The 13,837-nt window shown below is 32.6% G+C and overlaps 1 protein-coding gene, 1 long non-coding RNA gene and 1 pseudogene across 2 annotated transcripts; 1 reads left to right on the plus strand and 2 right to left on the minus strand.

Moving 5' to 3' along the window:
* Positions 1 to 1,582: 1,582 nt before the first annotated feature.
* LOC146907049 (F-box/kelch-repeat protein At3g23880-like) lies at positions 1,583 to 3,193 on the plus strand. Its single transcript, XM_085727241.1, has one exon. The coding sequence runs from the start codon at positions 1,752 to 1,754 to the stop codon at positions 2,985 to 2,987; it is 1,236 nt and encodes a 411-aa protein (XP_085583367.1). The 5' UTR covers positions 1,583 to 1,751; the 3' UTR covers positions 2,988 to 3,193.
* A 1,322-nt stretch (positions 3,194 to 4,515) lies between these two features.
* Positions 4,516 to 6,420, minus strand: LOC146907050 (uncharacterized). The gene is made up of 2 exons (XR_015019451.1): positions 5,438 to 6,420; positions 4,516 to 4,835 (listed from the first exon to the last, which is right to left on the minus strand). It is a non-coding gene; the product is annotated as an uncharacterized LOC146907050 (long non-coding RNA).
* A 3,631-nt stretch (positions 6,421 to 10,051) lies between these two features.
* LOC146907051 (uncharacterized) lies at positions 10,052 to 11,000 on the minus strand (annotated as a pseudogene).
* Positions 11,001 to 13,837: the final 2,837 nt, after the last annotated feature.

The following is a 13,837-nucleotide window of genomic DNA, read 5'->3' on the forward strand; positions in this document are numbered from 1 at the left end:
CTCATTTCGGAGGTGCTGTTAATTATGTAGTTTTTATGACACAAAACTATTGAATTGGCGTGGGTAAGCTTTTGTGGTGCATTAGTTATTCAATGAACTTAAAATGTTGTTTTTTATTTATAAATATGAGCGAAGGGAATATGTTGTACCTTAAAAAAATGTTGTATAGTTGTATTTGAGTCCTTCATTTACTTTGTTACGAAAGATAGATCTAATTTAATGAAACTCATTATAATATGTGAATCCCGCCAATAAACTCTAAATATGTCAATACACTTTTTTTTTTTTTTTAGGAAAGCGTGTCTATATACATTTGAAAATTGTAGTTAATGTATTCAAAACTATAAATAATTTATTAGTTGTGATATGCATTAATAATCTTGACCAAATTTTAGTCTTGACCAATTTTTTTCTTATTCTTTTACCTTTTTTTTTTCCATACATCTAATCAAAACTCGATTACCTTTTTTCGACCCTTGACCAAATTTTTGTTTTTTTCCCTAAATGCATTAGTAATCTATTAAATTAAATATAATGACCTGTACCAAAAAAAAAAAAATTAAATATAATGACCATGTAGTTAGGGGTGTTCGCGGTGCAGTTTGGATCGGTTTTGAGTCAATATGTCAACCGATCCAAAATAAAAATCATATGCGGTTCGGTTCGATTTGGATGAATATTCTAAAAAAATCCAAACCGAACCGATCCAAATATATGCGGTTTAATTTGGATCGGTTTTTGGATATCCAAAATGCAAAATATATTTTTTATTTACTATTTTTTGAAGAATATAATATTTTTTATTAATATTAATATTAAACAAACACATTAAAATAATAGGTTTGATGCAAAATATATTAAAAAATTAAAATTATAGTATGAAAATTATCGATTATTTTTTAAACATATGAAGTAATAATAATAATATAGATTAAATAAGTGCAATATATAAGATTAAAATTTAACAAGTAACATAATAATGCAATATATAATACTAATAAAATAATAAATAAGTACTAATATTTATTTTTGCGGTTCGGTTTGGTTCGGTTTCGAAAAAGTGATCCGAAATCCGATCCGATATTAGCGGTTTTTACGAAATAACATCCAAACGCATCCAAATATATTCGGTTTTTTGCGGTTTTCGGTTTTTTTGGATCGGTTTGCGGTTTTATTTTGGATCGGTTTGGATTTGAACACCCCTACATGTAGTATTTGAAATTATCAACTTTTTTGATAGATGTATATATGGAAAAAGAATGTTTTTTTTTGAAGAAGCTAAATTAGCCCAATTAAATTGACATGGATTTGAACATCCCTACATGTAGTATTTGAAATTATCAACTTTCTTGATAGATGTATATATGGATGTATATATGGATATATGGAAAAAGAATGTTTTTTTTTTTTGAAGAAGCTAAATTAGCCCAACTAAATTGACATCAGTGAGAATCGAACCTGAGACCTCAAGGAGAAGCACACTCCCAGGTCCCAAGCCAATACCACTAGGCCATGGAAAAAGAATGTTGACCATCAAAATTCTGTTTAAATAAACATTGACCATTATTTTTTTGCACATATTTTTTTAATTCCAAATAAATCAATAAATAACGAGTTTAATCTCCTACGTAAACCATCTATTTCTTTTGATGCTGTAGTAGCTAGAGTTACGTAAAAGACAAAGGTGACACTGCTGGTAACAAGCACAGTACACCACAGCTCACCAACGGCAGCAGTGCGTACAATTGACAATGAATCTCCATCCATCTCAGCCGCGGCGTCGGCCCAATGCGTCACCATCGCCGAAATTCATTCCTAACGATCTCATCTTTGGAGTGTTTTCATTGCTTCCTGTCAAATCTGTGATGCGAATGAGATGCTTGAGTAAGTCTTCTAACTCCCTCATTACCAGTCCTATATTTGTGAAATTTCACTTTCACCGATTTGAACGAAACCCTCACCTTGCACTAGTCACTACCAAGATTGAGACGGTTGTACCCATCCCAATAAAGACTGAGACGGTTGTACCCTTCCCAGTACGGGATTTACTTAACAACCGTCCCATCACCTTGACTAACGATCCTCATTACCTTACCAACGATGGATCGAAGGATCTGTTTATCCATCAGATGGTTGGTTCATGCAATGGATTGATCTGCTTGTTCAGTCATTCCATTGGTTATCAAGACATATGCCTTCGTTTCTGGAACCCATGCACAAGGACAAAATCTGGAAAGTTAGGGTATTTAAGCCTTTTAAGATATTCGATTCATCAACGAAGATATTTCAAGTTTGCATTCGGTTATGATAATATAACCTCCACTTATAAGGTTGTGTTGTTGAACTTTCATATTCGTCCTGATAATACGAAGATAACGAAGATAACAACGCTGGAAGTTTTTAGTTTGGGTGATAATGATTGGATAAATATTCAAAATTTCCCTGCCATTCCTCTGCAGGTGCTCAACATTGGTAAAGGGGTGCATAATGATGTGTATTTGAGTGGCACTGTTAATTGGTTGGCGGTTTCTGAATATCCATTTTATTCGGTTGACCAGTATGTCATAATTTCACTTGATTTGGGAACTGAGACATACACGCAGATGTGCCTGCCTCAAGGTTTTGATGAATTGTCCCGTCTCCCAACTATTGGTGTGCTGATGGGATTCCTTACTTTTTCATATGATTTTAAGAAAACTCATTTTGTTATATGGAACATAGAAGAATTCGGAGTTGAAGAGTCTTGGTGTCAATTCCTTAAAATTAGTTATGAAAATCTTCAAATCAATTACAACATTCAACAATTTTATTTGGCGCCATTGCATCTTTCGGAGGATGGTGATACATTTATATTGGCAAGCAGCTTAGAAGACCAAGCAATTCTATATAATAAGAGAAATAATAGTGTGGAGAGGACAAGAATTACCAATTCAATATGTTGGTTTTCATGCAAGGATTATGTTGAAAGTTTGGCCTCAACTTGTTGATAGTAAGTTCTTCTTTCATTAATTCAAGTAAATTGTGTAATGTATGCATGATTAGTTTTGTTATAGATATGCTGAATATATTGACCGATCCTGTTACCATGTTTAATACTCGGTCTAGATCTTAAGCATAAAGTTATTTGTCAATTAATATATATTGGATATCGTTTTTTATTACACCAATTCTAGTACAGTTGATCATGCTGATTTTGCAAGATGAGAATTATTTTATTTTTATACATGATAATTAATTTCTTGGCATCATGCATGGATGAAGTTAATAATTCAACCAGTGTGTAATCTGTAGATCGGGCTTGTATTCTTGGCATCATGCATGGATGAAGTTAATTTCTTAATTTTTTTTCCATAATAATTATGGCTATATTTTTTAATTTTTTGTATGCAATTACTTTTGAGTTTTTTTTTTTTTTTCACTCTCCTGCCTAATTGTGATGCTTTTTGAATTATAGGTACATTGCAGAATTGCGGGAAGAAGTCGGCTTGTTGGAGCATTTTGTAACATTACTTGCTATGCTTTTGTGACATTGTTTAATTCTAGGAATAAGTGAAGCACTCTTTTCTCCATAAATGGAGTTTTTAATGAGGCTTACATCATTTTATCTGTTTATTTTGTTTTTCAATTTCTGTTGTAAAGCTAATTACCTCAATTATATTTTTAGTACATTAAAAAGAGTACTAAAAAGAGTACATTTATTTTAGTACTCTTTCCTTCATGAATCTCAGGTCTGTTCAAATGAGTGACATTTGCAGCATATGCAATATTTTGCAGGTGCTCTACTAAAGGATTTATGCTTCCTTTCTTTGTTGAATAATTGAATTCTTCATTCTTAGATGCCATTTCCTATGTATTCGCAGCATCCGAATTATCTCCCTCACTTGAATTTACATTACATTTGTTAGATGCAGGGGCGAATCCTTTCAATGGGATGGGGTAGCTTTGGCTACCCCAAAAATTTTATTTTTATTGAGTCATTAGGTATATTTATATGGTTAGCTACCCCAATAATATAATTTTATCTACCTCAAACAAATTCATTTGCACAAAAGTAGCATAAATTAAAAGGTGAACAAATTATTACTTGATTAATAAACTTATTTGTTTTATTTCGACATTTCGATCTCTATAACAACTATAGAGAAAGCATTTTTAGAAATATAAATTATCAACAGTGAAACATAATAGACGATAATTTAATACAAATAGCTTATTTGTCTACGTTGAAAAAAATTGTTAATCTATTTAAATTATTTGACTTCTCGAAACCTAATTTTATAGAGATTAAACATATCTAACCTTTAAATTTAACTAGACTCTTGACCCGCGCTATCGCGCGGGTTTGTTATTAACTATTGCTCAATATATTTTGATTACAATCAACTCAAGCATTTTGAAAAATATAGCATTCTAAAATATTATGTATCATTGATCAATGCCACAAACATGAATATTTTTGTATGCATATGTTTTAATCATCACCTTTATAGGAAATCATGCTGCTTTCACACTAAGTTTTCCTAGAACTGAAGGTCATGAAATTTGTTTTATAGAATGAACAAACATGTTTGTATATAAAACAGTGATGAATCTTGCAGTAAGTCTTATTGATTGGAAATACAGTGGCATATAAATCAATGGGACTGTAATTGTTGTTAACAGTTGCGACTAATTGCTTCTTCTATATATAATTTACACCATTTGTGCCTAGTTGCGTAGAAATATCAAATCTGAAATGTACTCGGTTGTCTTTGGATTTTGCAAATTTCTAATCATGTCTCATTCAACAGACAGAACAACCTGATTCTGAACTTCCAGTTGAACTTGAAGACATTCTTAAAGCAAAAACAGAACTTGAATCAGTCAATATAACAGGAAGAAAAAAAATAAGTGTCCAACAGAACTTGAATCAATCAAAGCCAATCAACCAAAACACTATACTCATAATAGATCCAAAAAAAAATATTAAACCATGTAAATGACCAAATTATCAAATCTGAAGAAAGAGATAAGAATACACACCTATGACAACAACTCTCATATGTATAGCTTCACATTTGAAACTTGTAGAAGTCAACCACACAAAGATCACATGAATGAAACTTAGGTCTACAATTACATTCTTTAAAACTAACACAACATTCAAAGGTAGTTTAATCAAAATTTTAAGGCTTAAAGCACACACTGGCAGCACTGCTATAAGCTTTGACATATCATAAATCAAATTTCGACAAATCAATTTCACAATTCTCCTTAATGTCTAAATAAATCTTCATCAAACTCCAATTAAGTGCTCAAGTATGACATGAACATAAACTACTTTAACTTCCTAAATAGTAAAGAAATGCAATAAATTTAAAATAAAATAAAAAGTAAAAACAAACATCAATTAAAAAACAATCATGCTTCACTCCAAGTCATAGTTCAGTTTACTCACCTTGGTGGTTAACAATTCAAAAATATTCTTTGCCATTGCTTGGATTTATTATATCATGTTTCCACAATAAGCTTGTGAACAGAAAAATTGAAGTTGACATCTGCCACATAAAGAATTGACAGTATTGTTTCAATTCTGTCTAGAAACAGCCTCTTCAAAAAAAAATTCTGTCTAGAAACATCCAACAGTTATAGCCTAAAGTCCAAAAACAACACTACCAAAGTTGCCATCTAATTCCATATTGAAAACCATGAGACTGCTACAACCCCAATCAAATAATCAGAAATTCCTGTCATGACAGATGAAAGAAATATGAAAAATGAGAGGAATAAAATTTAAGTATGGTTTATCCCTACAAAAAACAATCTCAGTTTCCTTAAACCCTAAACCTTATGTACTTGGAAAGTAAGGAAAAGGTAGAAAATCATATCATATCGATGTACTGATAAAGAGGAAGAACATGAGATTGGAGGTTTTGTGAGGCATGATTTCAAATCACATAAAAATTCAAACTTTAATCGACTACAGGAAGTGCATCAATGAAATTGCTGAAAATTTTATCAAGAGGGTGTGTATTGTAATCAACTGCAGTACAAATTGCAGCAAGGTTTATAACCTAAACACAAATCAAAATGAAAGAATCAGAACAACAATCAAAATACTACAACTTAAACATGCATGTTCTAGCCCACCTTAAACAGAACAGCATCAGAACAAAGTTATCAAAGACAAAAACTGATGTGTTATCGTCAATGGAACCATCAACCGAAATCAAATTGAATCTTATCTGCACAATTGAATTCAGCAAGAAAATCATAGGATTAAGCAAATTTGCACAAAATCATAACTAAATTTAGAAGAGATTGAAATCTAAAACTACTTAAGAAAATTGCCTGGGAGGAGAGGAAGAAGAAACTGCCGTATTCTTTCACAAAAAAAAAAAAAAAAAAGAAACTGCCGTATGGGTAAGAGAGGGGGAGAGAGTTTGGTGGATGATGAAGAACTAGAACACTGACATCATTAAGAAAAAAGAGATGTAGCTATCAAAACAAAAAAGAGATGTTTTTAGATGATCTGAGTGTGGCAAGAAAAATCCTAGAAAGTCTCCAAATTGATTAAGAAGACAAACTGCATAACCAAAGTAATTTAGAATCTATGTACTCCATGTTACCTACACAGGCGCCTCTTAAGATTTTTTTTGGCAGAAGACCAACTGCATGCAGTAAAAAACATTGTAATAAATGATGTTTCATAGCTGCAAGTCTATTCTCCCTGTATTTAATTTGCATGCCTATACTATCCTAGTACATTAACACATCGAGCACACTAACAGGAGAGGAATTATTGGCTGCGCATTAATGAATACAGGTGAGCAGGAATTACATGCCTATACTATCCTATATGCAAGAATTTGGGTACCCAGATAATTAATGCAGTTAGTTGGGTCATTAATAATGACATAAGGCGCCAAAAACAGATCAAAAATACATAAGTGGGGTTTAGGCTGCAATTAGGGTTAGGGTTTAACACCAATCAGACCACCTTTGATTTATATTAAGTAAGATATATAATATTTTAAAATATATAATTTTTCCTTGATTAAAAAAATTATTTGTATTTGGCCCCCTCGTAAAAAATTTCCTAGCTTCGCCGCTGAGATGCTTCATCTAGATGAACTATATCTTAGGCTTTACCCCAGCGACTCTATCAACCTTGGCATCAGAATCAGTAGAGTTTTGTTCATTTCAAAACAGGTTTTTGCATATCCACATCATGGATAGTTTAGTTTGTTTCATAGAGATGTCTTGATCCTTAGATACATTTTCAAGAACTTCATTATTTATAGGATAATTCACAAGCACAACATTATTCTCAGATTCTGCTTCTTGTGAACCCTCCTCAACACCATCACCTTTATTGGCTTGTGAATCAAAAATCTACTCTATGAAAGGTATAGATTTAGAGCTTAGATCATTATAGGGAATTTCATCAGTAACATTATGCAAAGCATAATGAAACAATGTGCTGGTCTTATTAGTGTCAACTGGTTCCCTAGTTAATAGTGGCTTGTTACGCAAGTTACCTTTATCATTGGTGATATATGTTTTCTTTTGCCATTATTGGTTTCTTACCCTTGTCGTCTAAAACATGTTTCTCGACCTTGTCCACCAATTGCTTGCTTGGATTCATGGAGTTTTTACCATCATCCACCACAAGTTAATTTATGTCATTATACATTTTGATGCATTGGTGGATAGAATGCTGATAATCTTGAAATTAGCTAAAAAATGTCATCTTTTCATATACCACCTACATGTAAAAAGCAACACGTTCCAGTAATTTTTTTTTCATAAATTCTCTCAGAAAGATCCATATCCACCAGAATTAGAGAGTAATAACCGAATATTTGATTTCTCGTGGCGTCATCAATAGCCAGCGGTGTTCCCACACCCGATGCTATTTCAAATAGATCTTTGTTCTCCAGTATTCTTGAGGGAGGTCAATCAAAGGTATCTAGACTTGCGCATTTGTTTGATGTTGCGTATGCAGACTAAAATTCGGGTGCCATTTGATGAGACAAAGAACCCCAGGTTTGAGGTTGAATGTGCCAATAGACCAGAATTTTCTCATGTCAACAGAAGAGAACTGAAACTTGTCGAACCCCTTTCCGAATGAGATTAGTTTCCACATGCCAATATCTTTCCAGATGGAGACCATTTAGACCAATTTCTTGTATAATTCCCAAGCCGTAACTGGATTATCGCCCTTTTGTAACAGGAAACAACCACAAAGGTGTTTCTCTGAATCTTCATGCGCCGTTAACATTCACCCTGACTGATTTTGATGCAAACAACGTCGCTTTTGATGGAAGTTGGCTAGAACTGATATCATAGGCATTTGACACTGCCTGAGAAAAAGCTTTCTTTGGGGAAGCTTTCTGTTCCGGCGCCACCAGAGAAGGTGGACCGAGAATGCATATCATGGTTGAAGGGCAATGTTAAAGGATTAACATTGATGAAGATAAACAAGAAAGGAAGAACCATGAGAAACCTTAAAGCAAATCTCAGAGAATTCTTGTATAATTCTTGTATAAACCTTAAAGCAATTTGTGGTTGAGAATACCATTTGGACGTTATTTTAAAAGTTTGTTGACTTTGTTTTGACCGATTTGGACGAGAATACCATAAACTTTTCCTTTATTTTTGACTCCTTATGTATTGCATCTCAGCTTGTATAAGCTTGTCTAATTACTACTCCTTTTTTATCTTGATAAACAAATCCACTGATCTCATATCAGAAATATCATTATAATTATAATAATATTCTACAATGTATTCAGAATGCCAACCCTCAAGTACTCCTTTTGTACAAGAACCACTGATCTCATATCAGAAATATCATTATAATTACTACTCCTTTTGAACAAGAACCAATCATCTTCCCCATTACTTTAGGGTCTACAATATCATTATAACATTCTACAATGTATTCAGAATGCCAACCCTCAAGTACTTCTCATGACTACAATTAATTCATTTTATATCATAATAATGTTTTTTCTACATCAGATTAACCTCAAACTTGTAACCAATAAATAAAAAGGATCTCAAACAATTTTCTAAGCTACATGATAAATGGAAGTATACAAAGATACACAAGATAACTGGATTCAATATAACTATTTTGTAAGCAAGATCTAATAAGCATTTTGTTTTTATAAACCGAGTTTTTGAATTAGATAACAAAATGCATCAAATATAAGTTAGTTTAGTTTAATAGCAATTCCATAAGAGTCATCATCCAAAATCCATTATAATTGAAGTCTTAAAGACTTATTACAACAACAACAACAACAACAGAGGCACAATGCCATTGTTGAGAAATACACTAGAATCGAAAGCAAGGGCTCCAAGAAAGAATTCCCTTCAAGCCCTTTTGCATAAAAGTGTGCCAGGAACTCCTTTAGGGTAACCTCTTTGTATAACACTCCACTCATGGCAGGCCCTTTGAATCTGGTCGATCACTTCCACACGACGAGTTGGATTAGTGTGAATGTCTTTGAAGTCTACTGTAGGGAAACACCAGTTAGAGCCACTGCCAGATTTTTCACCGATGTCCAACTTTCCGGTGTGGAATATACTAGGAACCTTAGTTATCCTAGACTCTAGTAAACCCTTCACTCCTGCTTTTGAATTGTCAAGAGCAATAGTTTCAGCACTAACTGTTTTTTTTGCTTCCACGCTGAGTAGTGTCTTTGCTTCAACTGGGGATTTCATGATCAAGGATCTGGAAAAATCCCCAGTCTAACTAAACTCGGCGTGGAACGTTCCTGGAACCTTCGACACTCCAGACTCTAACAAACCTCTAACTGGTTTTGTTTTCTTTCAAAACTCATCATGTTGAGAAGCCTCAAGTGTGTTAGTGTGAGAGGCCTCATCATGTAAAACTTTGGAATCTCCCTTACAATCAGAGGTATTTAATGGCTCAGTTAAGTCCCTACCCTACCTCATATTTTATGAAAGATGCTCTCCCCTTGCACCTTTAGTAAGTACTATCCCAATACAAGCAAAGTTAATTAATGTTAATTTTTTTTTGTAATAAAAATATAATTAATTGATTCAACAACAAGTTCTTAAATATTCTTGAAGGTCTAAAATATATCAGAACAGCTATTTCTCCACACAGTCATTACATATAAATAAATTCATAAACTAAAAGTTAGTGCTAGCTCAGCGATCCACCAAGACGCATAACCTATATAACCTTGACAAGATAACAATGTTGCCATTGCCCAAGATAGTTTATATCTTTGTTATTGTAGGGTCTCCATTGGTAGACAACAACCTGGCGCCGCGTTCAATATTGCCCGAGGTCGCGGCTGGAGCAACAGTCAGGACAGTTACATTTAGTAACTTCCTCAAGTTCATCGAATTCAGCCCTGACAGAAGGGTCATCTATGTTGTAGTTCGCCGGATAGGGAGGATAGACAGGTTGCCTGGATCTTTCCAACAAAAACTCATACATCACTTTACTGTCTCCATGTATTCCTTATCTCCGAAAGCAATCTATGATATCTTTGCGATGCACGGGAGGGGCAGCACCACGACGAAATTCATGACCGTAGATATAAGTTTTACGGAACCAATTGAAAGTGGTTTGTTTATCTTCCTCTGAGGAGAATGTTGCTTCATGATTCTTGCACCAATTTTCAAACCCTTTTTGAAAATCCGCGTCAGTGACCCCGTCAATTCCCTTTCTCTTTCTCTTTCTCTTTCTCTTGACTATAGAAGAAGAAGATGGATATCTTTCATAATTGTGGTATCTTGACAGTGATGCTGAACCACGGATTGATGAGTTTGGTAGCACTCGGTTATTGACATCAACGACATGTCCATGTGCAACTCTGGAAAGAGTCCAGAGTCCAGAATCCAATGTCCTATGGAACACTCCTTCATAGATGGATTTGCAGGAGTCACGGATGGGATGAGATGAGATGAGAGAAGCCTAACGCCATTGGAGCGAATCATTCTGGAAGCTCCACGATTTCCAAAACCCTAACCTTCTTCTTTTCGTTTTTTTGAAAACACACACAATGAATTTTTTATTTTTCAATTAATTAATGTTAATTATTAGGGTAGTGTTAACTTGTGCCCTTAGGGCACATGTTAAAAAATCCCAAAAAAGAAATATTTCCTTAAATTTTGTGCATTCAACTCATTAAAACATTAAAGATTAAATTTAATGCACGCATTTCAATATATTATTTCTACATTTGGCTTCTAAACTTGTGCCTTAAAGGCACAAGTTAACATTTCCCTAATTATTATTAGTACTAAACTAGAAAGATGCTCTCACTACACCTTTAGTAAGGACTCTCCCAATATAAACAAAGTTATAAACGGGCCAATTCTTTTTATCGTGGATACAGTTGTAAGATGCTCTCATTTCTTCTTTAGTCTATACCATTAAATTTTTGAATGAGTGTTGTTCCATTAAATATGCTATACATTATTACCTAATGACATTTTAGCTATGGTGGTCCTATTTCCCTATGTAATCATTAAAACCAAGCCTACACATTTGAAGGAGTATTTATTTTTATTTTCATTTTGACAAAAAAACATCTTCATTCAATTAGAAAACGGAAGGAAACATACAAGTTGATCAAAGCTAATCTTTTGAGACACTCATCATCTACATAACAATAAACTCTTTATTTTGGTAAAGTTATTTAAATGTTTCAAATGAATTCTCTTTATTTTGATATAAAGTAATTCAATTATTCAATGTTACAAAGAAAGCAATTTTGCAAATTTTGAAATTTATAAGAACCAATTTATAATTTCGATAATTTATACATACCAATTTATAAATTTTGGAAATTTATAAGGAATAATCTGTATTTTATAGAAACTAATAGAAACCGATTAGCAAAGTCAACATAAAGGATTGATGCGTAAATTTTTAAATCATTTAAAGACTAATTTGAGATTCATATAGGGTATAAAGTAAAGAAATAATTTAAAATTCTTACATTTAAGGTAGCATTTTAAATTATCTTTATTTTAACCCTCCGGTTCCTTTATTTTACGCAAATTAACCCTTCGGTTCTGAAAGCGCAACTGATTTTGGTAATGTTAAGTTCGGCCGTAAGGCAAGTATAGGAACCGGCAGAAAATGTTCCACGGTTATGAGAGCAAGGGATTCTAGTAATCTTAAGTTCGGTCATGATGTAGTATAGTTTGGCAAAAAAATGTTCCACACATGAATCAAATTTAGATTCTTCCGAATAATTTCATTAAAATCACTTGAGTTCAATCATTTCATTAAAATCATCTAAATTTAATTGACATAATACTACTTATAAAGTCCTTTTATTTTGAAAAATCTCTAAATTTATCATCCAAGCAATATGAATTATATAGAAAAATAAGAATTATCCTCTAAGATCATCATTACAAAAGTTGTCTCATGCAAACAAACTTAATTTAACAAAGACATGTGCAACATTATACAAATAATGTTGAAGAGTCAAAGGTTAAACCATACCAATATTACAAAACTTCTCTTATCTAAAACACAATCTAAAAAGTTAATTTAACAAAGACATGTGCAACATCACACAAATAATGTTGAAGAGTGAAACGGAATCAACCAAACAAACATATAGATCAATATTATCTACCCATCAAAGTCTTCTACTCGTTATTTGTGCATATAATGGCAATCAAGTGACTTCACTCCTACAAATTTGTCTCTCCTTAAAACCATATAATCAATTGGTCTAATCATGGAGGTTTAATCATTTCAACGTTTTAGAAATAAACTAACTGAAGAATTGGAATGACACGGGTTGTAAAAAAAAAAGGGAAATATCTGATTTTTTTTTTTTTAACTTAGACTATTTTAAAGTATCCCTAATGATCTGTTTTTTTTTAACTTAGACTATTTTAAAGTATCCCTAATGATCTGTTAGGATTTACTTATTTATATTATTATTATTATTATTTTTAAGAGATTTTGGAGGATTTATTTATATTATTATTATTATGATTTGTTTCCTTCCTTAGTTAGCATATTTGTATACTAATTAAAATGGACTTAGTCAAAACACTCGGTTTTAGTACTTGTTGTCTCTATTTTCTCTATTTTCTCAGCTTTCTAAAATGGAATTCTAAATTTTGTAACATTGAATAATTGAATTACTTTATCAAAATATAGAGAATTCATTTGAAACATTTAAATTACTTAATCAAAATAAAGAGTTTATTGTATGTTTCCTTCAAATGTGATGTCCTCATAGGGAAATAGGACCACCATAGCTGAAAATCATAAATGAAAAGAATCCAAAGAAGGAATTAAATGGGGGGTAGGAAACACTCACTCACATACACACTTTATAAAATCTAGTGTTCAATTCATCTTTCTCTCACTCATTCTCATTCAAACACATCCACTTTTCTCATCCATCTCAACACTCTCATTGATACCACTGAAAGCTTTGATGATTCAAAACTTGGTAGAGCTCTCTATTCAATCTCATATCTGTGTTATCTCGTACACATGTTATCAGCTTTTGAATCTTCAAATTTTTTGACTTCAGCTTAGAATGGAATCTACAACTCAAATTCATGTTACTGTCTGATGAAATGTTTGACAGAATCTGTAGGTTTCATGAACAAATGCCGATGTAAGAAACGAGTTTTACCCTTGGAAAGCATCAAGTGTGTAAAACTCTTTTTTAATGTGTAACGAAAATAATCTTCGGATGAAGTACTCATTCCGTCGTCTTTTTATAAGGGTATCTTCAAACGCTGAGATTTTCGTTGATACTTTCGCCATATGGTACTATATTTCTCATTCTCATGCATTATTTCTCTCTAGAATTGCTATATTGTT

The sequence above is a fragment of the Medicago sativa genome, chromosome 7 (genome assembly GCF_051527215.1).
Source record: "Medicago sativa cultivar Bolivia chromosome 7, Bolivia_mono, whole genome shotgun sequence".
Classification (NCBI taxonomy): Eukaryota; Viridiplantae; Streptophyta; class Magnoliopsida; order Fabales; family Fabaceae; genus Medicago; species Medicago sativa.